This window comes from Melozone crissalis, unplaced genomic scaffold (genome assembly GCF_028551555.1).
Source record: "Melozone crissalis strain CALT ecotype California unplaced genomic scaffold, PUWL_Pcris_2 ptg000029l_1, whole genome shotgun sequence".
Classification (NCBI taxonomy): Eukaryota; Metazoa; Chordata; class Aves; order Passeriformes; family Passerellidae; genus Melozone; species Melozone crissalis.
The window spans coordinates 15,592,358-15,620,203 of NW_026535807.1; the positions used below are offsets into that span (position 1 = coordinate 15,592,358).

General features: G+C 40.5%; 1 protein-coding gene across 2 annotated transcripts in view; it reads left to right on the forward strand.

Moving 5' to 3' along the window:
- PRKCD (protein kinase C delta) overlaps nucleotides 1-27,846 on the forward strand; it is a 59,871-nt gene that overhangs the window by 14,973 nt on the left and 17,052 nt on the right. For both annotated transcript variants that reach the window (XM_054280927.1, XM_054280928.1), the window contains exons 2-4: nucleotides 19,329-19,463; nucleotides 23,240-23,439; nucleotides 24,692-24,752. In XM_054280927.1, the coding sequence (XP_054136902.1) occupies nucleotides 19,349-19,463; nucleotides 23,240-23,439; nucleotides 24,692-24,752 (376 nt within the window). In that variant the 5' untranslated portion in view covers nucleotides 19,329-19,348. The remainder of the gene's footprint in view (nucleotides 1-19,328; nucleotides 19,464-23,239; nucleotides 23,440-24,691; nucleotides 24,753-27,846) is intronic.

Genomic DNA, 27,846 nt, shown 5'->3' on the forward strand with positions numbered 1-27,846 from the left:
AAATTCAGAGCAACTGTACTGTGAGCAAACAGTTCTGCAAGTGTGTACTCTGAGATCCTCAAAGTTCATGCTTATTTTGTTTGGTGAAATACTTTGAAAGAGCTGATATGACATTAGTGTGAAGTGTTAAGTTATACAAATAAAGTCATGTATATATACTAAAACCCATCTCTGGCAAAATATTAGGGCATAGAAGTTTTGGTTCTTTTACAGTAGCTGGTTTGTCCCTCCTAGTTGGATTTTGCCATGTTTGAAAGGGTCTTTGTTGCACTCTCTGGCTCCTCTTGCCATTGATACACAGGTCTGAGGTTTTCCTGTTCAGGGAGAACTTGGCTGCGCTCACCGTGCTGCTTCTAGCAAAGCTCTTAGAGCAGAGTGTTGTCTTGGAAAATGTAACAGATTGGGTTTTATTCAGCTGGTATATTTTGGACCTTTACCATGTTCTCATTTATCTCTCACTCTCAGAAACACTCCAAAATGGCAACCATGTAATCTTTTTTAGATTGTAAAGCCTTTGTTATGGCTCCAGAGTTTGATGCCTGACGCTTTACTGTGTGCTTTGATCCTGGGTTTCTGGTTTGTGTTTTTGTTTGGTTTGGGCTTTTTTCCCCCTGGTGCCTGTGGAAACATTCAAAGTCCTGATTATTTTCAGGGACTAATACAACTTTTTATGGATTCATATTGAAAAGGGGCTTTGTTAGATTAGTGAAGCATTCACGTGCTTTACTTCATTTGCAGAGTTGTGGTTTTTTGCTAAATCCTAACTCTTCTCTATGAGGGCACAGCTTTAATAATATTACTTTCTGCTTCCAAGCTGGCTCTTTGTGAAGAAGGAAAATCTTTTCCTGGTGATGCTTCATCTGAAACATAAGGATTCCTTTGTTGGTTGTTCCTTGACTTGGTTTCTGTCATTCATATTTGATTTACTGCCTAAATTCAGGATATTTAGTTGTGATAAACTATAGCAGTTGCAAGAAGCTCTGTCTGCTTGTAGAGAGCCACATGCAGTATTTCCAATAATTGTTCTTGATTCAGTGTTAGTGCTCAAGAGAGCGAGGATGAAGCACTTCCATTTGGCTGCTGCTCCATTTACAATGTAGAAAGCTTTTCTCTTGTGGCTCTGCCCAGTTTATCTGGAAAAGCAGAAGTTTTCAGGCTATGAGACTCATTTAGGGGGATTCTTAGTTTTAGTGGTCAACTGTAATTTCCTGCCAGGTGCAAACACTTGGTCCTGGAGGACTTGGTCACTGTGGCTTAGATTTACCACAGCCTGAGTCTTAAAAGTTGTAGGTTACCTAGAAGAAACTCATCTGTCTAGGAAGATACTACCAAATAAAATTCTGGAAAAGGGATTAACAGTGACTCTACTAAGTATTTCTTTTGTTCTTTATTGTTTGAGTTCATAGAGTTTAACTGAGTAGAGTGAATTCTTGTGGTTAACCTGTACTGCAAACAGGTAGGAAGCACAGACTGGGGTGCTGGGCTCCCTAAGAAAGACAAACTTGGTGACTTTTTTGAGTTGGCGCATTACTCATCGACTACCTTGTGTATTCAAGGAAAAATTCCAGATACTCCCCCAGTGATGTGACTGTTTCTGTCTTGCCTGGGCGTGGTCACGGCCCCTATCCAAGAGGTTTAGAAGGCAGAGTGAAATCTTTGCCAAGTATGAAAGACAGGTATGACAAGCAAGTGCTCTTGGCAGGCAATTTAGTTTATTATGCAGCTATTTGAAGGGGCAGGCTGCCAGTTTTCCACGTTAAAGGGAAGATAATTGCCTAACAAGGTCAGGGGGAAGAAGGAATACTGTGGGACAGAAATTTTGTCCTGTCCCTTGGTAGAACAGATCATTTTATTTCATTGCATGCTGGAAGGACCCATGGGGCCTAAATCATGCCAGTTCCAGACACTGTATGTGTACCATGTCAGCCAGAAAAATGTGTTTCTGAAATGTTGGAAAGTGCCCAAGTGAGGCTTAATATGCAAACTAGAACCGAGGCTGGCTGTAGTAGTGTAGTACCTTCCTTAAATGTGTAAAGAGAGAAGGAAGTTGGGGTTTTTTTGTTTCTCTTTAATTTAGTAGGAATGGTGTCTTATTTTTGGGGGTTTGTTTTGTTTATTAGCTTAAACTCTTGTGAAGATAGTGTCAGTAATTTTCTTGTTCACTGTGTTTGTGATTAGAGTAAGTAAATTTTTTTTCAGGGTAATTTCACTGTGTCATTTAGGTGGAATTATTTACATTTTAAAAGAGGGGAATTGTTATAGGAAAACTAAAAGTTTCTCAACTATTAAAGATACTAATCTCATATTTTAGAGATAGACTCAGCTATACCTGTGTCTTCAGAGTACATACCAGGTGATTTATAGCCATGTCCTAATAAAGAGCTGAATTTATTTTTTTTTTGGATGAAACTTAAAAACTCCTCTGTGCCTTTGAGGCAGAAAACCTGCAATGTCTGTGGAACTTCAGTGTCATGATTAAAATTAGACATACTTCTAAGTAACCAAAACCACATCTACTAATCAGAGAGGTAAAGCAGCTTCAGTGGAGTTTGCTGGCACCATGACTGCAGTGCATGTCAGAGGCTGTTATTGCTGTTCTCAGTGAGTCATTTGGGTAACAGAGGTCATAATTCAATTTGAAGTTGTGTACATAAGTACACAGAGCACGGGAACCACCTGTAACTACTTCTGCATTTTAATATATTTTTACTGTCTATCGTTAAAAAATGTATTTCCAAAGAGAGAGAAGCAATCTGAAAGAGGTATGTGCTTATACAGGTTAAACTGCATGTATTCAGAGAGAGCTTTATCTTTCTGATGCCACTTTGAAATATTTATATGATCCTCAGATAGTGCACGTGGAATAGACACAATGAACTGTCGGTCAACTTCCAGAGAAGTTGTTCAGTGTTTTCTCAGAAGGCACCATCCTTCAGCTTCCTGGTAAAAGAGGAACCATTGTTTGGAAATAATCCAGTGATCCATCTAATGATTTTACATAGCTCAGCACCAGGTGGAAGATTAAAAAAATAAATGTATAAATAGCTGCTTTTCTGCTGTTGGTGCATTGTTCCTGAAACAGAAAGTGCCCAGCTGCCCTCACAATAAGATGAAGAGAAAAACAAAAACTAAAAAGGCCTTGACCAAAGTCTTAAAATGTTTTGGGGACTCTCCCTGCCTCTGCAGCCCAGGACCAGCCCTCTCCTTCATGTCCCCCCATGCAGCAGGGATGGCCCATCTCTCCAGTCCCCAAGCTATGGGGTGATACTGACTGGTTTTGCTGAGCCTGCTGAGGAGCTGGAGTCCATCAAGGCTGGTTTATCCATCATTTCTGTTCCTGGCAGATGCCTCCTAAGAAGACATGTATTGATTTAGGAGCTCAGCTGAACTTGTGGTCCCTGGACTGCATCCCAGCAAGGACACTGCCACTCAAAGGAGTGGCACTCATACATGAGCTATTTATTCCCTCAAAATGTGGAGTGCTTGTTCCCAAGTTGCAGCACAACTGTTTTTTTCCCCAAAGCACTTAATTCCTATTTTCAAGACCTAGGAATTTCCAGTATCATATTAGTGTACTCATGGTGTTAATGCTTTTTGGTTTTTATTGTGTTTTTTGGTAAATTCTGTGTTCCCATGTACTCTCCCATAGTTTGTTTGAGCAGGACATTTGTCTGTAAGCTATGCCAAAAAGACAGGTTAAAATTCTCCAGAAGTTACAGGAGCTAATTGAGGAATTATGAAAGGAAAAGAATTCTTCTACATACACGTACTTAGGGTTTATCACTTGAGAAAATCATAAGAAGACTCAAATCTCTGATGATCCAAAACTCTGTATATACAATCTGTTAGTTTGCTTGAGAAGGAAGAATCATTCATGCGGCGTGTATCCCAAAATCCAGGCCATCAAGGTCTGTCCCCTGGATGACTAAGACACAGGTGAAAGCTAGCAACAAAAAGTAAAAAAATTTAAGTTTCTCTCCATCTTTCCCTCCTGCCTGTTGCCTGTTTTTAATCCCATGCTAGATACAGTTGACAGGCACTGATCTGAACTCTCTTAACAATTTGGCTTTCAAACGTATGTTTCTTCCAGATCTAGATCTCTCCTTCTTGTTCTGTGGTTTGGCTCTTACTGACTTCTCTCTGCACACTGTGTGGTCCACAACATTTATTTCACCTGCTAAAAACCTATGGGGAAACAATCTTGAGTTCTTCAGGAGCTCTGGTTATCTCTATCTGTTCATCTCAAGTTGTAGTTTGCATTGCTTGTGCTGTTGGCTCTCAGTGTCATGTGTGAGTCTCTCTCCTGTTAGATGCTTAAGCATTATTTATGGAGTGTTTGTAAACTTACAGGCAGAGTGTCTGGGAATGTTTGGTGTGTTCCCATGGAGCTGAGCTGTATTTTGACAGCTGGTAAATGCCACAAAGCCTCCAGAGACCACTGCTCCCTATCTGCCATTCCTCCACCATTTAGCTGACTTTTGATAGCTGTTCTGCAGACAGGGCTGTGATTGACAATCTCAATTTCAAAATGTAGGCTCTTCCATGTATCTGTTATTTGTAGGATTTGTTCAGACCAAGTAGTTTTCTTTCCTCTGTGGATACATATGTTTGAAATTGAGTTGAGAGCTGGTGTTGACAAATCCTATTTTTAATACTAAAGTTTCTGTTGTGAGTCTTCACAAAGCACTTTGCCAAGTGTCTATATATTGTTTTATTAGAGCAAACTAAAGAACAGAGAAGTTAAAAGGTTTCTCAGTGTCATAGGGCATTCAGGATCAGATTCAAAGGAAAACAGTACAGTTCAACTTGGGACCTTGTGTACTTTTATGGTTACTAACACCCCTCCCTGTAGTAGCAGAGATCACCAATGGCTTCTCTGCAGTCTAATCTCTCCCCATTGTTTATGTTTGGATGTGAAAATGAGGTTTCAGTCATGGTTGATAGTGACTCCAATGAATGTTGAAACCTGAAGGAATGCTGCTGTTTCCTACCTGAGAGGTGCCTCCTGAAACTGAGGCCAGCTGGGCCTTGGCCCCAGGAGGAAAAGCAGAGAACCTGGGCTGTAGGGATCCTCCAGGTAAAGGATTTTTTGGTTTTGAGGTGTTGTGAAACTTTTGTCGAAATGATTCCTGACTTGTGTGTAAGGGAATGAATAAAAGCAGGAATATGTTGTAAGGCTGGTCTTGTCACTGGCACTTTGGGTACCCTCTAGTCTGGTGGGTGAGTAGATAACATGAAACTCTTGCTAATGATGGGTAAAAAACCAGAAAGAGAAACAAGTAGAGTAAATTTAGTCTTTCTATTTTATGTTCTCTTTTTTCACTTCCCTGGGCATTTCCATTCTCCATCATTCCTTGTATTCAGCTTGGTTTACTTGTCATTATTTATTGTAGGGGAAGCCCAGGGGTTTTCAGGGTAACAGTTTTGTAGGAAAAATAGGTTTCACTTAACACTGTGTAGGATATCAACTGAGAACTTGTCACTTAAGATGCTACTGACATCTACATCAAGCCTGGCCTGTAGTCTTCTCATCCCATACTAAAATGCAAATGTTCTATTCTTCTGCTCTTCAGTGGATTGTCCTTGAGGTTGATTCAAACATCCCACTTTTTCAAAGGCCCTTAAAAGCAAAAAAATTTTTAAAAAATTATTATAATTTTATAAAGATATATCTCGGAGATGGGTAGATATTCTACACTTCCTGAGATTCCCCTTGGATATTAAGTTTGGTAAATTTGTTTCAGACTGAAAAAAGGATGTTGGAAGGGAGCTTTAGGAAGTGCAGTGCTTTAATGAGTATTTGTAATGGCAGATTACCTGTCTGTGCAGTTCTGAGCTGTGTCCTTACTCAGCACTCTGGCTCCTTGGTTTATGAGTAAGCACGGAAGTTGGGAGTTTCCACAAGAATTACTCACATCAAGGAGGAATCCTGAGAGGCTTGTCCCTGTCTGGTCATGGAAGCAAATGAATTAACCTGCATGCATAATGCATCTTTCCAAAATTGCAGACAGACTCTTGAGTCTCTTTGCTGTGGGGGACAGGAGGAAAAGTTCTGAATATAAATTCAGTCACTGGTTGCCTCAGAAATATATTGAATTGGTGTTAGGAGCCTGTAACCTGCCATCCTGACACCTTGCTGAAAATATAATATTCACTCTTTCTGTTGAGTGTTTTTGAAAGAAATGGTAAAAGACTTTTGAGACTTTAGATGCTGATCCTTAGCTATGATGAGGTATTGCTGCTAAGCAGCCAAGCCTGTCAGTAACCATTTGTGCAGCTCCACTTTCTGGTAGGCAGGTGATGATAGGAAAAGGGAACAGAGGAAGGGAGGTCAGCAGTAAATGGGTCACAAACCAAACCTTGACCTTGTGACTCTCTCATGCCAAGATCTTAAATGTAATGCTTTGTTCCACTGAACTCCATACAACTTCCTGGAGTGGCTTTTCCTCTGTGTAGCTCATGTAACTTCACTAGGAGATGCTGGAAGAGTTCAAACTGTGCCTTTAAAATTTGTTACTGAAAGTTGTTTAGAGATTCTAACCATCCTCTGTTTGGAGAACAGAAATTAATGTTTTTATTGTAGAGCATTCTGAAAGTCTGTTCTGAATTAAGCAAGAGCCACAAAATATTTACTGACAAGAAAAACCAAACTGAACAGTGTTTTCTCTTCTGTAGGCAGAGTTTATTGTACTTGCTTGTCCTGAGATTTAACACGGTGTTGGAAGTTAGTTACAAACAATGGAAACAGATTTACCCCACTACTGTCTAAGTCTCCTAAACTGCTTTTGGATTATGCAATAGTACAGATTGATGCTTAAAGTGCTTCTATTTTAATTTTGTGTTCAAAGATTGAAAGTAAAACTAGATAATTGCCGAGATCTGCTTTTGGGGAGGGTGAAGAATCTTTCTTGGGCAGTGCCTACACTATGTATCACTGCTCCAGAACTGTACTAAATACATGTAGTATTTGTTACTTGTTATATCTGAGTCTTTCAGAGGTGGTAGCAACATGAGGAGATTTTATAAGAATAACTAGAGATTTAAAACCTTGTAACTCCTAATGCCCCAATTTAAAAGTATTCTGATGTTTAGCTACACAGCACTGCGCCTTATAGCTAACATTAAGCATTTTGAAAGAGGTCAGTGTACAAATCCAGTTTGTGATATCAATTCTAGGCATTAAGGTGGATTGATAAGAATATGGTTAGCAAATTATTCCATTTTAAATTAATTAGCAATATGATTCCATTTTTTTAAAGGGAACTATTTTCATGTCTTAATTCTCTAATGCCATATGGGTGTTTTCTGCCTGTCCATCATCCACTGTAAATGACTGCTATTGCTAGAAAAATATTACTTGCAATAACAAGAAAGAATCTATCTTCACCATTTTTTTTTCTTTAATTCTTCTTTGAGAAGTTCTTGTTTTATTTCTAGGTACCCTTTTACCCTGTAAGTAATGGTAGGACCGATGCAGGCCTTGCTCTGGAGGTTTCTGTGTAGTTTTTGAGGGTAATGTCTGAAGTCAGCCAGGCAGAGTTTATTCTCCATTTTTCTATTCAGCTCTTCCTCTGAAAAAGAAAATGACAGCAGCCTGAATAGTTTTGTATTATTTAGTTGAGATGTGTAAGTTGTTACTTAAAATACTCAACTATAATCTGTGATCCTAACAAAATAAGGGAAATAGTTCTACCACTGAGCAAATACTGCATGACATACACTATTTCCAGTATTTCCAGTAATACTGGAAACTTCCCTCAGTTTCACTTACACAAGCTATAGAAGTTAAATTTTGCCTTTTGGCAAGGGAGCTGCTGTTAGTAGTTTTATATGTTTGGTAGTCAAGATTGTATCAAACTTTACAATATTCAATTGACACATGTTGGAAATCAAGATGGCTTTATGCAATATTTTCCTCATAACATTTTAAAACTAAAAAAAGCCCTGCTGCTTTGGTGGAACATAATGTTAATGAGAGGAGGTAATTATGAAAATTACTCTCCTTCCTCAGGATATCCGATCTTTGTGCGTGTGATCCATATTTGCACATCTCACCTGCTGCAGGTCCTCAGAGCATGTCAGAGATGAAGGTGGGGTGCTGACAGCTGTGAGAGAATCATGAGGTTCTTTTCTCCTTTGACATCTCCTCAGATGAATTTTAAGTGATTTTCTGTCAGAAATAGGTTTCATAACTTCATTTTCTGAGGTGGATTTTGTTTTAGAGCAGTTAGGAAACCGTTTATGCTCTGCTTAGAAAACTGCATCGGGGACAAGGAGATACATCATAAGAGCATAAAAATTGTGTTTACCAGACCACTTTTTAATTAATCATTTTCAAATAAATTCTTCAATATAGCTGTTTTTCAGGTCTCAGTAAATATTTTAAGTTTTTAATAGTCCCACAGGAGCAGAGTGGGGTTGTCTATTAAAGACTGGCAATGTAGCTGTCTGCAGCTCTTTCCCACAAAACTGTAATTCATTGGGCTGAAGTTGATTTAACTTCTGTTTACTCAGTACTGGGAACTCTCAAATTACTCAAGATGTGGACTAATTTTTCGTAAGAAGTGGGTTATGGGCATCTATTTACCTCTTCTTAATTGTGTGTATTGCTTCTCAGTCCTGGTCACAAAGCATGTCTGTGGGTTCAGCAGTAATTGCTAATAATTTACCCCAGGATTTATGTATTTAGTGGTGTAGTAGAAGCAAATACCCAGACCTGTGGGGAAATGCCAGCATCCTGTGGCCTGGGGAGTGCTTAGTGCTGCAAACCACCAGGCAGAAAGGAATCTTTTTGGGCTGATTTGTGCTGGGTTTGCTGCAAACATCAGGAGAGCTCCTGGCCAGCCCTAACTACTCACTCATTTGCTGCTTCGTGGAAGTGAAAGGTATTTCAGATAGACAACATGCCAAAGTAATTATAATTAAGCAAGCTGTGATTAAGCAAGCTGCATAGTAAACAGTGTGAAAGAGCCTCTTGGCATTGGAGAAGGGAAAGAATCAAGGCAGTGTGGATTGCTCAAATTCACAGAGGAAAGATTTGGAGGCAGGACTGGGCAGACCATTAAGGCTCGATCTACTCAAACAAATGACACCATGTGGAAAGAGAATTTCCCACTCAGCTGCTTGGGGACCATCTTTCCATGCAGGAACTTTTGCATTTGGAAGTGCTGGGAGCGTTCTGGTTCCTGTGCGCTTCACTTTGTGACCTGCCTGTCCCCATTCAAGCCCTGGAAAGGTTGGGAAGAGCATTGTGCCATGGTGTGTGCTACTCCCTCAGGAGCTGTGGGGTTTACAGCCCTTTGGTTTTCCTCTGAGTTTTTCTGTGCCAGTAGCAGCCATGCCCCATCCCTTTTAACTGAATGATCTCACAGAAAAACCCAAAAACCCCCCAGCATGCTGTCACCCCCAGTATCCCAGCGTGGTTGCAAAGCAGACCATTAGGATGTGTCATTTCTGTCAAAAAAAGTTGGTATAAAAGTTATTGGAAAGAAGCACTTCTATGGCAGAAGAAACATGTGCAGCAAAAAACCCCTCAGAAATAATTGGAAGGCGCAGGGAAAGTGACCAAGACTTTAACTCATTTATCCATTTAGTGATGGAGAAAGTGAGAGGCCATAATGAGCCAGGAAATCTTGTCTGTAGGAAAATCATTGAACACTTTGTTGCTTCTGGGGATTAACTTGGATACGAGAGTACAACTGTAATCAAAGACTTTGTCTGCAGTTACTTTTTGGGTAATCTGTAGATACCCTTGGCAAGTCAGTTGCATAAATCTTCCTGAAAGTATTTTTTTAGACAAGTAATGAAGTCTGTGTCTCGTTTACCAACATGTTCATCAGTGCAGTGACCCAATAAAGGAACAAAGCAGGTGCTGACTTGCAGTGTTGCGAAGTGAAGTTCTTTGGTTCTTTGGTTTGTGTTTCTCTGTGTGTGTAGGGCTTGCATATGAAAAGCAAAACGTTCATTTTCAAGTGATTCTCCAGTTTTTAGTTGAGCGTGTCCTGACATGGTTGTCTTTACAAACAAGGTTCTGGCTTATCAGAAGCTCCAGGGATTTTTGTTTAGCTTTTTCATTCTCATTTACTGGCTTGTGTTCCAGATGTTTCAATGCTTAAAGGTTTTCTTGCCCCATAAGGGTACAAAAATTATGTGTATTTATTAATTTACTGGAAAATCATTCAATATGGCTATTAATAGACACAAATCCTAAGTGTTTAGATCCATCAGAGTGTGAAGTCTATATGTTTAAACCACAAAATTCAGGAAAAGGCAAAAAAAATGCTCACTGTTAACTTCTTATCAGGAGGATTAAAAAGAAGAGGAAATTTAAAGTGATGTTAAATTGTACATCTCACCCTGAGTTTACAGCTTGTTATGCAAACTCTGTGTTACCTTTGAGTAACCCAAATTTCTCTTGAGATCTATTTATGCTTAAATTCAACTTGCTGTTAATGAGCTGTGCCTGTTCTCTGTATTTTTGGGAATGCCAGGTCTGCTGGAGAGCTTTATATGCTCATTTCTTCCAGAAGGGGATTCAGAGGGGAGGGGACAGTTAAAAATCACTTGTGGCTCCATCTTCTTATCTCTTTTTGCAAGCTGAGGGCTGAACCTTGAAATTACAGCAGGAGCAAAGCTGTATTAATTAAAAATAAGTTTTGGTTATGTTTGCTTCTTTCCAATTTCTCCTGATCAACCCCTGTGGCCATTCAGTATTTAACATCTCCCTGTACATCCTCAGTGGAACAGAGCTGTGCTTCTTTTCTCTCCTCATTGCAGGAGATCACAGAATCACAGGTACAACTTCACTGTTTATTTTCAGTTTATAAACCATAGAAAAAGGTCTTGATTAAGTTGGCCAAGATTGGTTATTTACATTTCTTGTTTGGTTTTTTGACTTTCACATTCCCAGTAATGAAACAACCAAAACAAAAGAACAAAAGGATGATTTCTACCTGCCCTGAGCAGCCTCTGAGTGCTGGAAAGATCAAGAGGAATATCAAGCTCCAAAAAGCAGATCCAGCCCATCTTAGAAACAGAGAATGGTTTGGGTGGGAAGGGACCCTCAAGGTCATCTCAAAAACCCAAACAATGCCAGATGCAGTCAGGAGGAGGGACTGGATCTATTCCTACAACTCCTTACACAGTTAATGAGCAAAATTTTTGGTTCATAACACTTGCACCCTTTTAGTTTAAGAGCCTTGGTCATATCCATGGGCTGAATTGTGTTCCCTCTGATGAGGTTATCTGAGCAGCAGCTTTCCAGCCTGTGTGAATGATGATACAGTTCTCTCAGCTAATGAATATTCTGGTTTTCCAGATACTTAGAGGATTAGGTCATAAGTGCTGGCAGTAGGATCAATTTTTGACTTGGAGGCTTGTGCACTTGGAGAGGCACTTAGACTGCATGATCTGCTGATGTTTTCAAAAAAGCAAACTAAAATTGTTTTCTTACTACAACGTATTAGAAGGCATTCGTTATAATTCTGTTGAATGTCCAGTTTCTTTATTTCCATTTTTCCCTCTTCATGGTTCATGTAGACTCATTAACCCAGTACATTTGAAATAAGAGAAAATAAAAATTCCTTTTTATCTTAAACTGTAGTTGACTTACTATCTTTATGGTATTTGGCTTTTTCAGTGTCAAGGGAATTCAGTGGAAAATACAAAGAAACTACACAAGCATAAAACTCCTCCAGTGTTTTGAAGAGAAAGGCAGTGTTCTCTGTTTGGTTTGAAAAGATGTTGCTGGCATTATCTGTTGGTCTTTCTGGGAAATACATCTCAATTTCCAGGAAGCTTATAACTGAGCAGAAAATCACAAAATTCTGGAATGGTTTGGATTGGAAGGGACCTCAAAGCTCATCCAGTTCCATCCCCTGCCGTGGGCAGGGACACCTTCCACTGTCCCAGGTGGCTCCAAGCCTTGTCCAACCTGGCCCTGGACACTTCCAGGGATCCAGGGGCAGCCACAGCTTCTCTGGGCACCTGTGCCAGGGCCTCAGCACCCTCAGAGCCAAGAATTCCTCCCTAACATCCCATCTAGCCCTGCCCTCTGGCAGTGGGCAGCCTTTCCTCCTGTCCTGTCCTTCCAGGCCCTTGTCCAAAGTCCCTCTCCAACTCTCTTAGAGCCCCCTTAGGCACTGGAAGGCCAGAAAATCTTGGATGTTATAATGGATCCTAGATAAAAGTATTCATCAAGAATGAACTGGAGGATGGGCTTGGCATTTATCTCCTCTGTTAGAGGAGAAATGTGTTACTGGAGTGTGCCTGAATGTGGATCCCTGTCCACTTGATCATGGTACCTAAACAGTTACTGTACACTGGATTTTCTTTGGCTGTTTTCCTTTGGCTCGGTCCTTCTGAAAGCTGTAAGTAGCTCAGCTCTCCTCATGTACTGGCTGTTACAAAAAGGTCCATGAAGCCTTTTGCAGAATGCCTTGCTTCCTTTGGAGAGCTCCTATCCACATGATAAACTTGATGTGCAGTTTTGCAATTCAGTCATGCTGACTAAAAGCTGCCCAATTTCTTGACCATTATTGAGGAAGTAGGAGCTGATCAGGGGCTCAGATTCAGCCCAGCTCCTTCAGTGCCCTCCCTAATGATACAGAGCCAGAGCTGGTGCAGAGCTTGGCTACAGGCCATTATTATAGAGAAGTGTAACTTCATCCCTTTCACAGAATAGGTTTTTTCTCTCATGTGGAAGGGATTGTGTTACTTAATTGAAGGGAAAAAACCTCAGCCTCTACTTATTCCCCATGTCAAAGACAAAAAAAAAAGCTTCCTAATTAGACTTAAATTATGCATTGCATAGAGGAGAGCCATGGTTTGCCTCCTAGCAAAACCTTTTGGACATGCTCCCATTTCATAGTGTGACTTGGTATTAATGAATAGTTCCTTCACCTGGAGCCTCCTAAGGGTCTGTCCAGCCAGCCTCGATGTATTAATCCTTCCAAAATGTTGTTTCAGCTGTGCTCAGCAAATGATACCAGTTTGTGCTATCAGAAATAATTAACAAAGTCTTTGGGCTTCAGGCAGCCTTTCTTCCCCTGTGTGTTTCCAATGTGTGATGTTTGGGTTTGAAATTGAGGAAGGGGATTCATTTGCACTTTTGTTTCAAGCTTGGTTTTGGCAGTGGTGACAAACAGTGGCCTGTAGTGTTCCATGGTTAGTCCTGTGTGTTCACAGAGGAAGGAGAACTCAGGGCTCTGAAAAGAAATATTTAAATGGCTAATTCTTATGCACTTCTAAAGAAAAAACAGCTGACAGTACTTCCTCCTTCTCCCCACCAAGTAGTGGTTGTGGAATATTGGAAAAGCCAATTGTTGCTCCATGTGCTCTCTGTTTCCAAAGAAAAAGGATGTTTGGTGTAAAATGCTGGTTTTATCTTGCAGCATATGCTCTGTGACAGCCTGGCCTGCTGCCTATTTCAGAGTCCACAATTTCCTTCACTTTCTGATCTTTGGGTGTAAAATCCAGATTTTTCATCTTCAATGCACTTGAAACCACTTTAAGAGCAGTCAACTCTTGTTACTGAGCTACTCATGTTATCCTACTCTCAAATAAATTGGGCTCAGTGTCTTCCTAAGAGCTCCCTAAATCAGGTCTGCTTTACCTCCTGCTTGCCTCCCATCTGCATCCCCCCTCAACCTGCATCCTCTTGAGCTTCCAGGAGTTTGTGCTGCCAGGATTGAAAGAGTTTCTCTGTTTAGAAAAATATTTCTGGTGCTCGTATTTTGAAAAGCTTCTCATTGTAATGATAAGGGAAAATACCAGTAATTATTTTTGCCTTGAAGGCTGTTGGGGAAATACCAGCAATTTAGAGAGGAGCCACAAATTTGGGCAGTTTGGGGACTGCTGAGCAAAGAAGCGTGGAAACTTGGAAATATCTGTGCTTCTGGCCAAGGGGGATGAAACCAAGAAACATCTCTTGCTACATGGCTTATCTGGATGGATTCTTCTCCAAACTGTTGCAACACAGGGACAGATTTTGTTATGTAATTGTTTCTGTTTCTGGACTTGGCCTAACCCAGCAGAAGCAGAAGTATCTAAAAGAGAATATACTTGGGGGGAGGAAGGGAAGGAAATGGTAACTACACTTTTTCCAAGCTAAGCTTAGGAACCTGAGCCACTCTACTTGTACGTTAAAAAAAAAAAAAGTAAAATAAAAAAGGACAATATAAACCCCCAAAACTTGCATCATTTGCACTGGAATTCAATGTATGAACTGTCATTTTGAAATTATGAGCCAGAAAAAAAAAAATCATTTGCAGTAAGTTTAACAGGAAGTAAATTGAATTGTGAGTTAATTTTTTTTGTTGTCTTTTTTTACTTTTCATAGAGTTGTGTAATAATTTTAAAACATTTTATGAAGATACACTGTTTTAGAACTATTATTGCAGAAATTCTACTTGGTTGGGCTGTTTTAAAATTGCTCTTTTTATCCTTGTCTTTTTGAAGATTTGTGCACTTATTAAATATCACCATATGCATCTGTTTTGCTTTCATGAGTATAGTCCCACAATTCTGATTTCTAAATTAAGCCATTCATAGGAGATAGCTGTACCTTAATGGCTAAGCCTAAATGACAAATGGATAAACCTAAATAAAAGCACAAGTGATGCTACTGCAGGGACAGTATTTTTGGAGAATTCTTTTTTATACAGGGACCTACATGCAACATGTCAGTTTAGCTCTGTTTTGTGGAGAGCACTTCTTAAGGCCTCTGTGGATTTTTCAGAGCAGCACCTGAGGATAATGGGGTTTTTTGCTATCCCTGGTGGTTTTGAGTGTTAAGCATCATGATGTAAAGTGATTTCAGGTTGGATATAAGTATATTTTTTGGGGTTTATTTGGGTAGCAGTAGTGCCTAGGGAAGTCCAGCTGATTAAGGCTGCTGCTATGTATCTTTTTGACAAGGTTCATAACAGCAAATATAATAAGCCTCTTGTAAACTGACTTCATTTTTAGATTGACTTTTACCTACAGAGCATCAAATAAAGGCCAGAGCTTGAAACAGAACCTGCAAAAAGCCTCTGTAGATTAATCCTAGGTGTGCAGTGTAGACAGTGATTAGCTCCATATTCCTTTGGTTCAGTGAATTGTCCTACAGCACAGATACTGGTTTTCTCTCTTGGACCATCCGCTGAAAGGATCTAAGTGCAGGGAGTGTGGGTTGTCACACATAGGAACAATAAAAACACCCAGTCTGCACAGGTGGAGGATGCTAATCCCTCTTCCAGCATCTTTATTTACACAATCCTGTATGATTGCCATGCAAGCAGCACAATCAGCTTTGCAGGCTGTACACAAAGACCACAGAGACCCTTGTTCCTGTGTTTAGAAGTGCTGTGGGGACCATAAGCTGGACAGTAATTTGGTGTTGTCTTTCTTGTCTGTTGCCAGAATAGAGGACAGGAAACCCTTGTGTAAAAAAAAGGTTGGATATAATCTATACTTTTGCATCTTAAAGAAGAATAAGTTACTGCTTCATCTTTCCAGGGAAGAATGCATGGTTTATGGGGTGTGGTGCTGTTGGTGATTCCCAGAGCAGCTGTGTGGCCCTGGAAGCAGCCTCAGCAAGGGTCTGAGCAGGAATCGGGCATTTCATGGCACCCAGAGCAGTTCTGTGGGACAGCATGGAACAGCTGGGATGCCTTGCAGCTTTACATCCATCTGCAAAACATTTCACAGTCTAATACAAGGAAATCAGAGGCACAAACCTGCACGGGAGTTTTCTCAGTTGTATTTCTCTTGGATCCATGGTCCTTATCAGTGATGGAACAGCCTGGCTCTGTTTGGGCCCATTGGTTTTCAGTCTCTTCAGTGCTCTGTTGTCAGCCAGTGTCAGCGTTTCCTCCAGATCATCCACTGCTTTTCCTCCAGATCATCCACTGCTTTGATGTGCCTTCCTGCTTTGTGTAAAAGTTACAACCATGTCTTTGTCTCTGGGCTGTGTTAGGGCTGGCTTGTCCTCACTGTTTATAACAAGGCAGAATTACAGCAACAAAGGAACCCTGGCAAGCACCACCTTCCCCCAGCCCCTGAGAGCTGGGCACTGCTGGAAGGAGAAACACTGCAGAATTTACCCTTTGTCCCTTTGGTCTCTGTGAACAAGGTTTTTAATCTAATGTGAATTTTGTGCCAGCAAATCTTGATAAAATTCTACTTGGAATATTTAATATTTTAATTTGCTTTGAAGGTTTCTTTAAAACTGCGCGTTACAAACACATCAGTGGGAAAATTGAGCATTTGTTCATCTGGCAGGTTTTGACATTGATGTTGTGAAGATGTTTCCAGTTTCCCCCTCTCTCTCCGTAGTTGATAATAACACTGTTGATTTTCTTTCCATATTAAATCATCAAAAACTCTCAATTTTAAAGCTCAGTGGAAAGTACAGTGGATTTTGCAGAATCTGTCCCTGATAGCATAGAACATGGGTTTAGTTTGCATTAGAGAAGGTCAGGAATCCTTGGCAAAGTGAATGTTGTGCAGGACAGCATCTGATGGTGTGCTCTGAGCCCCCAGGTGTGGCCACCACCAGGTACTTCATCTCCAGTAATGTTACTGGAATGTTTTTCCCTTTGTTTTTTGGGTAGGTTTTTTTTTTCAGATTGTACTTTGACTTTGAAACTGTTTGAGATATTGAACCTGTCATTTAGACTTGGGAGTATTGTTGGAGCTCACATCTCAGTTTTTCCACCATTTGGTTTGGATAAAATTTTGCCCTTTAGGGAAAACAGTTTGGCTTTAACACTTCATAGCTGCAGTGTAGATAATATGAGTAGATTTTACAGTCTCCCTCGATTCAAAGCTAGTGTTTTTCAGCAGTTTCAGTTCTTGACAGATACCGCCTTTAAAACAAGATTCAGCACTTGTGCTGTCACTTCTGTAGCAGTCACAGAGACTGGAGGTGGACTCTTGTCTAAACTGCAACAAGCAAAGCCTCTGTGCTGCTTTCAGTGTCTTTCCTTCTCAAATGTGTTCTCACATGAGTGTACTCAGCAGGATTTTGAGAAACTTTGTTGATTTAAAATTAATCTCTTTCACTGAGTTTCACTGCCAAAAGCAGTTTTAGTGGGGTATGGTTTTGTTTACAGCAGTGCAGCTGATCCTTGTCAACTATCTCACAGTACATCTTAGCATAGGAAAGGATCAGAAGATGTATTTGAGGAGCAAATCCAAACCCTCCTTTCTCACTTAACCTCTCTCTGTCACAATATAGTCTACCACACATAGTGAAGAGTTTGCATGCAGGCATTCAAGATCTCTACATCTGTGAAAAAAGCATATAATGTGTAGGAGTGGAGAAACTTAGCAAGAGCAGGCAGCTGCTGAGTTTGTTTGGGCTCTTTTTAAGCTCTTTTTAAAGCAAAGTTATCTTCTAGTTTCCACTGTGACCTTGGACTTTGAGCACCATCAAAAACTCTGGGATATTGGTGTTTTCTTCTAACTGCTGAATTGCTTGTGTGCAGCATTTCTGAGTGAGAAGTGAGAATTGGACATGCACTGAAGCTGAGTACAATGAAACTGCAACAAATATCCAAAACTATGAAACAGAGGTGAAAATATGGCATCCAAATGTATTTGGTCTCTGGAAATGAGAAAGGCTGTGGGATTACTCAAAATGTGTATGCATTGTACATGATTTATTGTATCTGATAACTTGGAGATAAAAAACAAAATTGTAAATCCCTGTATTCTGTCTCAGGACTAACACTGGCTTGAGTCACGTGGGCTGAGTGAAATCAGTGCAATTGTTAGTTTAGCTTTGTCAGTGCTTTCCAATTTTTCGTTCATACAGTCAAAGGCTTACTGGAAATTGTGACTTCTTGCTGGCCTGTCCCTTGCAGCAGAATTCTCCTGTGATTCTGTTAAAGAAACCTTCCAGTGGGAGCTCCATGTTAACCTACCCAGTTTGTTTCTGCCTACGGCCTCATGGAGCCTTAGAGCTGTTTCCCAGAGGGGAACAAGGCTGAAATCTGGTTTCTTTGACATCCATATTGAGTAGGAATGATATGTGATCTGCTGGCAAGTCCTGTAGCTGATCACTGGGGTGTAGTTCTGAACATAGCACAGGGTCTCCTGAGCAGCTAAAATATGTTCCTCATTAAAACTCCTGATAAGCACTGTGCTTAAGCTACATTTGTGAAAGTCAGCTGTCAGATGGTACTTGTTAATTTTTACAAAAGCTGTCTATTTTTCTTTCTTTGTGAGGTCAACTCCATCTACGGTGCCCCAAGCTGCAATAAGCAGTGGAGTAGCGTGGGAGGGTTATTGCTTTATTGTGTGTCTGTGTGCATGAGAATTATACTTGTGGCTTTCTGTTCTTCAGGGGGATAAGCAATGCTGCCAAGTAATCCTAAACTTGCTTTCTAACTTGTTTTACTCCATAGAAAGAAAGTGGGGAAACAGTCAGTTAAAAAAACTAACTCAATAAAAGTTAGTAATAAAATTTTTCCATTTATTAAAAAAGGTTCCCACATGGGGAGAGTGTGAGATGTGCAAATGATGCTGTCAGGAGCTATATGCTGTCTTGCTGCAGAGACTTGATTTTAGTCCTTTTTCTAAATGACTGTAAGGGCCTTTTTAGAGATAGAAGAGAAATGTTAATTGTTTCTCAGGTCAATTCTTTACATTGAAAAATGCCAGCACGTGCAAGATTGCTTCAAATGTTCTTCCTAGTGCTGCTTGACTGGACTGGTTGAAAATCTTCAGTCAAAAGGCCAGCCCAGCCCAGTTTCAAGCCTTAATGTCTTTTCCACCATCTCTTCCTGTTACCTTGTTATCTCTTTCCTCCTAATCCCTCCTTCCTTGCATCCCTCTTTCTCCAAATGCACTAGCATTGCTTTTCTCTCTTAGCCTTTGAATCAATCCTTTTTGTGTCACAAAACAATGTGACATACAGGACAAAGTCCATTGCTAAAGGTGCTGTGAGTTATAAATGAAATCTGCTCTAAATTCAAGAGCTCTTAAATTGGAGGAAGACTGTAATGAAATACCTGTTTGCTGGCTGAGAAATCACAGATGTTTTGAATTCTTGTGGGGTAATTCCTGACACTTTAAAACTGGTGACACAGTAGCTCTGGAGCTCTTTCTACCTGTCCCTCTTCTCTTTGCTGGCATCATGTGCAGGTTTGGAGTCTCCCAGGTTGGATCAGTAGCTCTGGATGCCTCCTAGGATTTGTGAATGGCCACTGAAAGCAATACAGGAATAGAAGCCATGTGATTGTAGCTTCAATAGAAGCTTTGATATCTGCTGGGAAGTGTGTCACTTTATTATGTGTCTCAGACCAGGTGTTTTACTCTGATTTTTCTTTCTTTCCACGTAGGCTGTGTGTCATCCTGAACAATGGCCCCCTTCCTACGGATATCTTTCAACTCCTTTGAGTTGGGACCTGGGCAGAATGAAGGAGAACAACTCCAGCCTTTCTGTGCTATCAAGATGAAGGAAGCTCTCACTACAGGTGAGGTTATAAATGGAGATGCTTTTCTGAATATCATTGAATTTTTGAGAACTACTGTAAACCTCCTTAATCTGTGAATGGCAGTGAGTCCTTCTCTTCCTGTCATGCCAAGCACTTCAATGTGAGCTTTTCTTTTGGAATGGGAGAAATAATAATGGCTATTTTCTCTACCTTCACCTTAAAGCAAGGTTTCTTTATTAGTACTCAGGACAGGAGCAGGTCTGAGGGAACTGAAATACAGAGCAGCAAATACTCTTTATTGGCTTGGAGGATGAGAGGTGCAGTTTGTTGTTGTAGTAACTGAGGTGCTTTGGCTGAGTTTTTTGCTTGAAATGACTCCCACTGAAGGTCCTCTTGCACAGACACACAGAACAAGCTGTGCTGGAAGGGACCCTCAGTGATCACTGAGTCCAGCTCCTGGCCCTACATGGCCGTCCCCAGCAGTCCCACCCTGTGCCTGGAGCGCTGTCCAAAGGCTCCTGGAGCTCTGGCAGCCCTGGGGAGCTCTGTGCCCCTTCCCTGGGGAGCCTCTTCAGGGCCCCACCACCCTCTGGGAGGAACCTTTTTGTAATAGCCAACCTCAACCTGCCCTGACACAGCTTCAGGCCCTTCCCTCAGGTCCTGTCACTGTCACCCAGAGCAGGAGCTTGTAATTGCACTGAGGTCTCCCCTCAGTCTTCTCCAACTGAACAGGCCAAGTGATTCAATAGGCCCTCTGCCTTCAGAGACCTCATCTTTACAGAAACTGGTCCAAAGGTTTATAATATCTTCTGATATTTGGCTAGAATACACCACTGCAGCCAAACAGGATGAGAGGGAATTGATGTATTGCTAGACTGCAGCTCTAATTCTGCATTGTGGCTCTAGAGATTCACAAAACATCAAAGAATGCAGAAAAGGGTGGAATTTCTTCTTCCTCACAACATGATTGGTCTTTTCCCTTATTGCTATGGGTAAAAGCTGCATTTAAGCTTGAAATTTGAGGCATGGTGCCTTTTCCACAAAGTTTTGTCATTCAGCAAATGTTCTCAGCTCCAAAGTAGTTTCCTAATCTGCTGGAATAACCTCTGAAGACATGATAGACATGATGTTGAAGGTGTTGCAGCTGCCAGAATATGTGGAGAAATGAAAATAATTTAAATAAGTCCACTGGTTTTTTTCCCAGCCATTTGCTTTTGAAAAGTAGAATTGTCCCAATATTTCCCAGTCTTTGCTTCTGTGTGTCTTTGACATACTAGAAAAAAGGGGAGGAGAGGGAACTGCTTGGAGAGATGAGTGATTGGAGTAATCAGGAAAACAATCTGATGCTCCTGTTGTCAGTTTGACAAGATCTGGAACAGCTTTTTTGTTGGATTTGCTGAAACACAATCAGGGAAAATTTATTGTATAGGAAGAAGAAACTCATAGAGCTTAATGATTAGGCATGGAGCCAGCTTGCAAACATGAGGTGTGTTCTGAAGTCAGGAGTGTGAGCAGAGAAGCCAAGCTGAGCACAGCAGAGGCAGGAACAGCGTCCTTGAAGGCTGTCCTTTGCTGACCCTCCAGTGTTCATTTGCAGACAGGGATTGTGACCCATGGCAAACCTTGATTAGCATGATTGTAATTACAAAAGCAGCATGGCTGGGCTGGAAGCTGTTTCCAGTAACTGAGACACCTTCTTTATGTTTTATGTAGGGTAAAAATGTATAGAGTTGACTGATCAGAGCAGATATTGATTGGGACATGGGACTAGGGAGGGGAGAGGCTGGGAACAGACTGGAATCATCTTTCCCTTTTTAAGAATCTTACAAAAAAGATTACCAACTCTTTACAAACTGCTGCTGTTTCTGCAAACCCTGAATTACTGTCAAATGTTCTGCAAATATACAATCTCCTATTGCCAAGGATGCCTCCTGAATTGTGCCTTTTGCAATGCTGACGTCCTGCTTTTTATCCCCCTCCTCACCTTTATTGTCTGTCCTAATCATCTCTAAATAAATGTGTAGATGTGGCACTTGGGGACATGGTTTAATGATGGCCTTGGTGGTGCAGGATTAGTGGTTGGACTTGATGATCTTAAAGATCTTTTTCAACCTAAACAATTCAGTAATTCTGTGACAATATTTTCAAGTTATTTCTCATAGAACAGGGCTCTGGAGGTAGGTTTGCACTGTGAAGGGCTTGAATCTTCATCTGCACAGTTCCTCAAATTCAAGAGAAAAGCTTTAAACTGAGTACAGGAGGAATGCTCAAGTTTGCTGTGCAGTGGAAAGGCCCTCAGGTGGCCATTTCTGAGCATTTTGGGATCTGCTTTGGCCAGTGGCTCAGGGCTGTGTCTGAGCTGTAGCTCCCAGTGCTGCTGCTGGCAGGCATTCCCTAGTAAAGCAGTGCAGGGACACCATTCCCTGGGCTTGTCTGCAGAGCTCAGCACATGAGTGGAGTGCATCCAGAAGCTCTTCATCAGTGAACACTGACTATGCCTTGAGATTCCAGGGAGATTTTAAAATATTAAGTATCTAACAGACCACACTGCAGCTTCCTGGGGAAGGGTCCAAGTATTTAATCTGCTTTACAACTGCCTTGATATCATAACAGCAAATGGATAATTCAGAGCAGGAGAGGCACTTAGAAAGCACTTCTATTGCAAAAAAAAAATCTCGATAAATAGCAGAATTTGTGTAGAATGTAGGAAATTGTATTCAGTTACCTGGGCACAAATGGAGAATAATTGACTTGGCAGCAAATCAGAGGAAAACTGGGAGGTGGCTCTGTGTGCCAGAGTCACAGTGAAGAGCTGGATGTGGTTTCTTAGGAGGCATCATCATTTTGGATGTGTTGATGGGACTTAGAGACTCAGATCTAGAAATATGCCAAAGCTTATCATAGATTGTGCAGTCACTGGCTGTTTTCTGTGCCCAAGATATGGACAGGAAGAAATCAGTTTAATGGGTAGCAGGAGAGACTGAAGCTGTGTATTAGAATCATAGAATACCAGGCTGGAAGGGACTTCAAGGATCATCCAGCCTTTCTTGGCAAAAAGGAAAAGAAAATCCATCTAATAAGAATAGTAGAGCAATGTAAAACTCCTAACAAAGGAGTGTGCTGAGATGTTCTTAAAGGAAATCCAAAAAAAAGAAGAAAAAAGGACATTTTTTGAGGTAATTTTTGCTTTTTTATTATTCCTTTATGACACAAGGTCTGCACGGATTGTAGAGGACAGATAAGACCCTGAAATATCCTTTAAAAAGTGGCAGTCATGGTAGAGTACAATGCCAAGGAGAGTGACTTATGAATACAAGTGAAATGTTGGGATAACTTGGACATAGATTAATGGAATGTGAAGCCTTTCATCTCTCAGACACTGGTTTCAATTTAAAGTGGGTCAGTGTGAGGTTTATCTGAATTTATCTTATAGCAGTAGGCATTCACCATGATCAGATGGCACCTGATGGAGATGTGTACCAGAATGGAGTCATACAAGTATTCCCTGGCAAGCTGGGATGAGGGGATGAGTTCCACATCAGGGTTTGTCTCTCCTGTTCCCTAGCTCCATGTTAACCCTTTCACTGCCTTTGCATGTTCATCAGGGTGGGCTTTGCCTTCCATGTCATGAACTTTTGAACTGAACATTTAAACCTTGTTCCAGCAACAGTAAAAGAAGCAGTAAGTCTGCTTGTAGTTTCAGTACAAGTATTCCCTCTTTTATTTTGTTGAGTTTAAATGCTAGATCTATGTACATTTTACAGTTTCTGTTCTTTTTTTTTTTTTTTTTTTTTTTTTTTTTTGGTGGCTTTCAGAGAGAGGAAAAACTCTGGTTCAGAGGAAACCCACCATGTATCCCGAATGGAAATCGACTTTTGACGCCCACATTTACGAGGGCCGGGTGATCCAGATCGTGCTGATGAAAGCAGCAGAAGAGCCCCTGTCTGAGGTGACTGTGGGTGTGTCAGTGCTGGCAGAAAGGTGCAAGAAAGGCAATGGCAAAGCAGAGTTCTGGGTAAGGAAAAAGATTAATTCCTCCAAATTGCTGACCTAGTTTTGCTTCTTTCAAGCTGAATGAATGCCTTGTGCCCTTGAAGCTTACAGATTTTCCTAGGTCAGTCGAATCTCTCTAGTTTGTATTCACCTGTTACACTAGGGGGTTTTTTTTTCCCACCTTGATTTCCAAGACAAGAGCAATTACTCAGAAGAGTAAAAGCTAATAGTGATCAGTTTTAGCCAGTTCAGTGGTCTCAGATCCTCTGTGGTACCTCAGAACAGGTACCACATTGACATCCCCAGTGTTAAACTTCCTCTGTACAACCATGGCTTGGACAGAGCATCATGGCCAGCAAAGAGACCGCTTAGCATAGCCTGTAAGGTTATTTTTGTGTGTGGGGAGACAGCCTGGCATTAATAGGTGTAACTGAGGTCTTGGCCTGCTGTAAACTTTGCTGGGCAAATGTTGTGAGTGTCAGACCCTGCCTTAGAGATGAACTCCCTCATTATCCCAGTAGGATGGTGGGATTTCTGGGGATATGTTCCTGGGTGTATCTAATGTAACTGTGGTTTGGTTTTGTCTGGGGACTGGATTTTTCATCCCAAGTTGTATTTAGGGTAACCCAGGGGTACTTTGCTCTGTGCTGAAGTGAAGATTGAGTCACTCTTACGTGGTTAAGGGTTTCTTATCTTTTATGAAGGCAGCAGTTTAAGAATTAGTGGCTGCATTCTGAGCACAGGAACTGACCTCAAATGTTGGCTTAAGAGGCACTTATTTTTTTTGCTGGTCTGGAGGATTTGCCACAGAAACCATGTGTAATGGTTTTGAGGAGGAAAGGAAAATAAATTTTGATTATACCACTTTATTTCATTGCCAGCAACAGCATTTGATATCACTATGGTTTGTACTCTCAATAAACATATAAAAGATTGTATAGACCTCTTTTAAAACTGGGTTCCTGTGCAGATTGAGTTTACTAACAGTAAAAACAGAAGCCAGCAAACTTCTTTGCAGAACGGGAAAGGGCTGTGGACAAACAATGTGAACTCTGACCGTGCTGAACTCCTGGGGACACATCAAAGCCATGTAGCACACGAGGAAAAGCAGGAGAATAAAAGCCCCTGACTCAGCTGCCATAGAGAGACATGGAAGAGGATTGTAATCAAATAGTTATTGCATAGTCTACTTTCATACCCTAGAAAGAGCTGTTTAAATTCCTGAGAGATGCAGTCAGCCACACACTTCACTGTTGCTATCTTTCTTTCCACAGCTTGACCTTCAGCCTCAGGGGAAGGTGCTGATGGCTGTGCAGTACTTTTTGGAAGATGCAGGTATTGTCAATAGTTTCTTTTCAGTCAGTTACCTGAAAAAGGTGATTGCTTTTTTGCAGAGCACAGAATGATGTAGCTTACCAAAAAAAAAATCACCTGAGTAGAATCTTATTCATTTTATTAATTTGCTTTCCAGGTGTTTAGTTATTTGGGTTGGTTGGTTTTGGTTGGTTTTGTTTTGTTAGTTTTTTTTTTGTTGTTGTTATTTGCACTTATGGCAGGATTTGTTCGTTTCTAGATGCTGTTGCATTTAGGCACTTTTGCATCTTTAATGTGTCTATTCTCATGTTTTGATGTGATGGAAAATATACTATCTGTTCTTTTCTAGGTGCAAAGAAATTGAATCTCTTGCTCTAGCTTATGTGGGAATTTTTTTTGTGGATTGGAGCAGTGGGTCTGATTTTCCTGGGATTTAGACATCCTATTCACTAATTAGAGAAACTGATTGTAGGAATGAGTGAATAGTTTAGTATTAAAATGCAAATCTAGTCAATGATCTGATGTACCAGTTTAAAAGTGAACAGCCTGTCTGTTTCAGAAACCTACACAGGCTCCTTGGAAATGAACTAGGAGGGAAACTTCAAGTACAGTAATAAACCCAAGAACTTTGGTGTGGATTTGTGTATCTGGGGAGTCCTTTCCTGAAGGAAATGCAGTAAACCTCACAACTTGCTCAGCTTGTAGCTAAGACTTTCTCATACTAGGAGTCATGAAACCATTATTTCTTGGGAATAATATTGTAATTATAATATAACTGGTCTGCCAGATTAGCCTACCAGTCTTATAAGGTTTAATAGTATGTGTTAATAAAGAACTGAAAAGACTAAGCAGGACATTTTGAAGCATGGGTGGGTTTTTTCCCCCACAGACATTCATATTCACAGTTCTGCTCTCCAGACAAGTTCATTGAGAAGGTACCATACATTTTTGTGCATTCTGTGCAGAAGATACTGAAGACAGAATGTGATGGGCATAGGTTACATTTCAGAGGTGATGTTTTATCTTTGTGATGGCAACAAAACTCAGCCTGTGTGCTTGGGGCTTTGGTGCCTATGGATTGTCAACACTTTAAAGCAAAATTTAAAGAAAAATACTAGGATTTTCAAGAGTCTGTAAGTGGGAGCTTTTCTCAGGTTTGCATTTAAACTGGTATGAGCCATTATATTAGGAAATATTTATCTTGGTCTTTGTCATAGTTTCCTGTGCAAGGCTGTTTCATGGGGCAGTGGTACTCTGATCATACATATTTATTGCAATATACAGAAATCCATTTCTCCTGGGCACCCAGAAGTTTCTCAAGCAAACCTGTACAAACCCAGTTTCTGTATTTTCAGTTGCTTATTTAATGAGGCTGAAACATATTTCCTCCTCTCCACACAGACATGTGGAAAAGTAGAGATGGCATAAGTGAAAACCTTCCATAATTTATTATTAGCTGTTAGTAGGACGGTAATATAATTGTGTTCTGAAAGTACTATATTAATTTTACTCAGTAATCAAAATAATTTAAAAATAGATACAATGTTCTTGCAGTTCTTTTTATTGCCTTTATTAGGGATTGCAGATGGTGGTAGATGAAGCCTAAATACCAAACAGATCATTAAGTCATGCATTTATATTCAAATTGGCAAGTTAATAGTCACATCTTAAAGCACTTTTTTGACCGTTGACATTTGCAATGAGTTCCTATTTACCTTCTGCCTTATATGAAATTAGTCACCAATACATTTTTGGTAACTAAACCACAGAGGTGATGGAAATTGCCTTTCAAGACTTTTATACATCTACATTTTGTGAAGGAAAGTCACTCAATCTGATACTTTAATGTGAACATTGCAAATATCAATATATTTTAACAAACTACTCCTCCTCAAGGTTGTAAACCTCCCTTATGTCAGTGTGTAATGCTGCTAAATAGGCAAACACTGATTTTTGGCTCATCATTGCACTGCTGTAAATGTTCTCTCCAGTTAAATCAGCACTTACCAGTGTGAGAGCAGAGAGGTTTGCTGGTGCAGTGCAAGGATGTTTGTGCCAAGCTCCTTTCCCCACCCTGCTGAAACCCTCAGGGACAGCTCACATTCCTTCCTGTGCACTTGTCCCTTTGCCCTCCCTCTGCCCTGCCTTTGCATACTGAGCCCTGTGGTAGCTGTGTTTCTAAAATACTAAAAAAGGCTTGTTCTGAAACTGGTATATCAGCTGTTCCCTGGTTTATTCAAAGTATTCCCTGGTTTATTCTATTGCTGCCATTTGTATCTTTGAGTTATAGGTGCTACCTTTTGTTTGAAAAGCTCCAAGCATTTCAGAAAAGTGACTAATTCTTTCTTTGGCTTGTTGTGCAAACTGAAGCTGCTGTTTTTCAAACCTTTCTTCTTAGTAGCAAACATTCTGCTACCTTTAGAGAAAACTGCTTTCCTCTGCTGCAGTGGTGCAGAGCAGAGAAATAAGAATGTTACTGCTCCATTAACAGGTATATTCTTAGAGCAAAAAAATCACAGAATAAGCTGGCATTAATGGTTCTTCCATGGTAGACTACACTGAGACTTTTCATTTGAATATTCTTTTTCCAGATTGAGTCCTGACCAGTTAATTTAGGGCTGCATATGAGAAGTTGTACCAATCTTAATGTTTTTTTCTTCCTAGACCCTATAAAATGGGGATTGCAGAGCCCTGACTTAGTTGTCAAAAAACATTTTGTCTTCTGTTCTGTGATTTGAATATGAGTTTGTGCTGCAACTCAAGAGCTTTTCTCCTGGTGTGTGAAATGCGAGAACAGGGTGTTAACCTCAATTTTAATTTTGAAATTGTTTTCCTTCTACCCCTCCTTCTCCCGTTGTAGTATTGAAACTAGGTTATAATTCTGTAAAGCAGCTTTAGTTTTAATAGGTGGGAGTTGAAATAAGTTTAATGCTTTGCTTGGTCTTTGTTTATTCAAATGTGGTTAATGACCTCCTGGAGTAAGAAAACGCAGAACCTCACTCTCCTGAGTGTCTTGTGCAGTGTGAGCAGCTGTGTGCTTGTGCCTTGGGTTTGAATCCTGAATTGCTGTTTTGCTGGCTACAGCTTCCTGCAGAAAGGGGCAGTGAATTTTTTC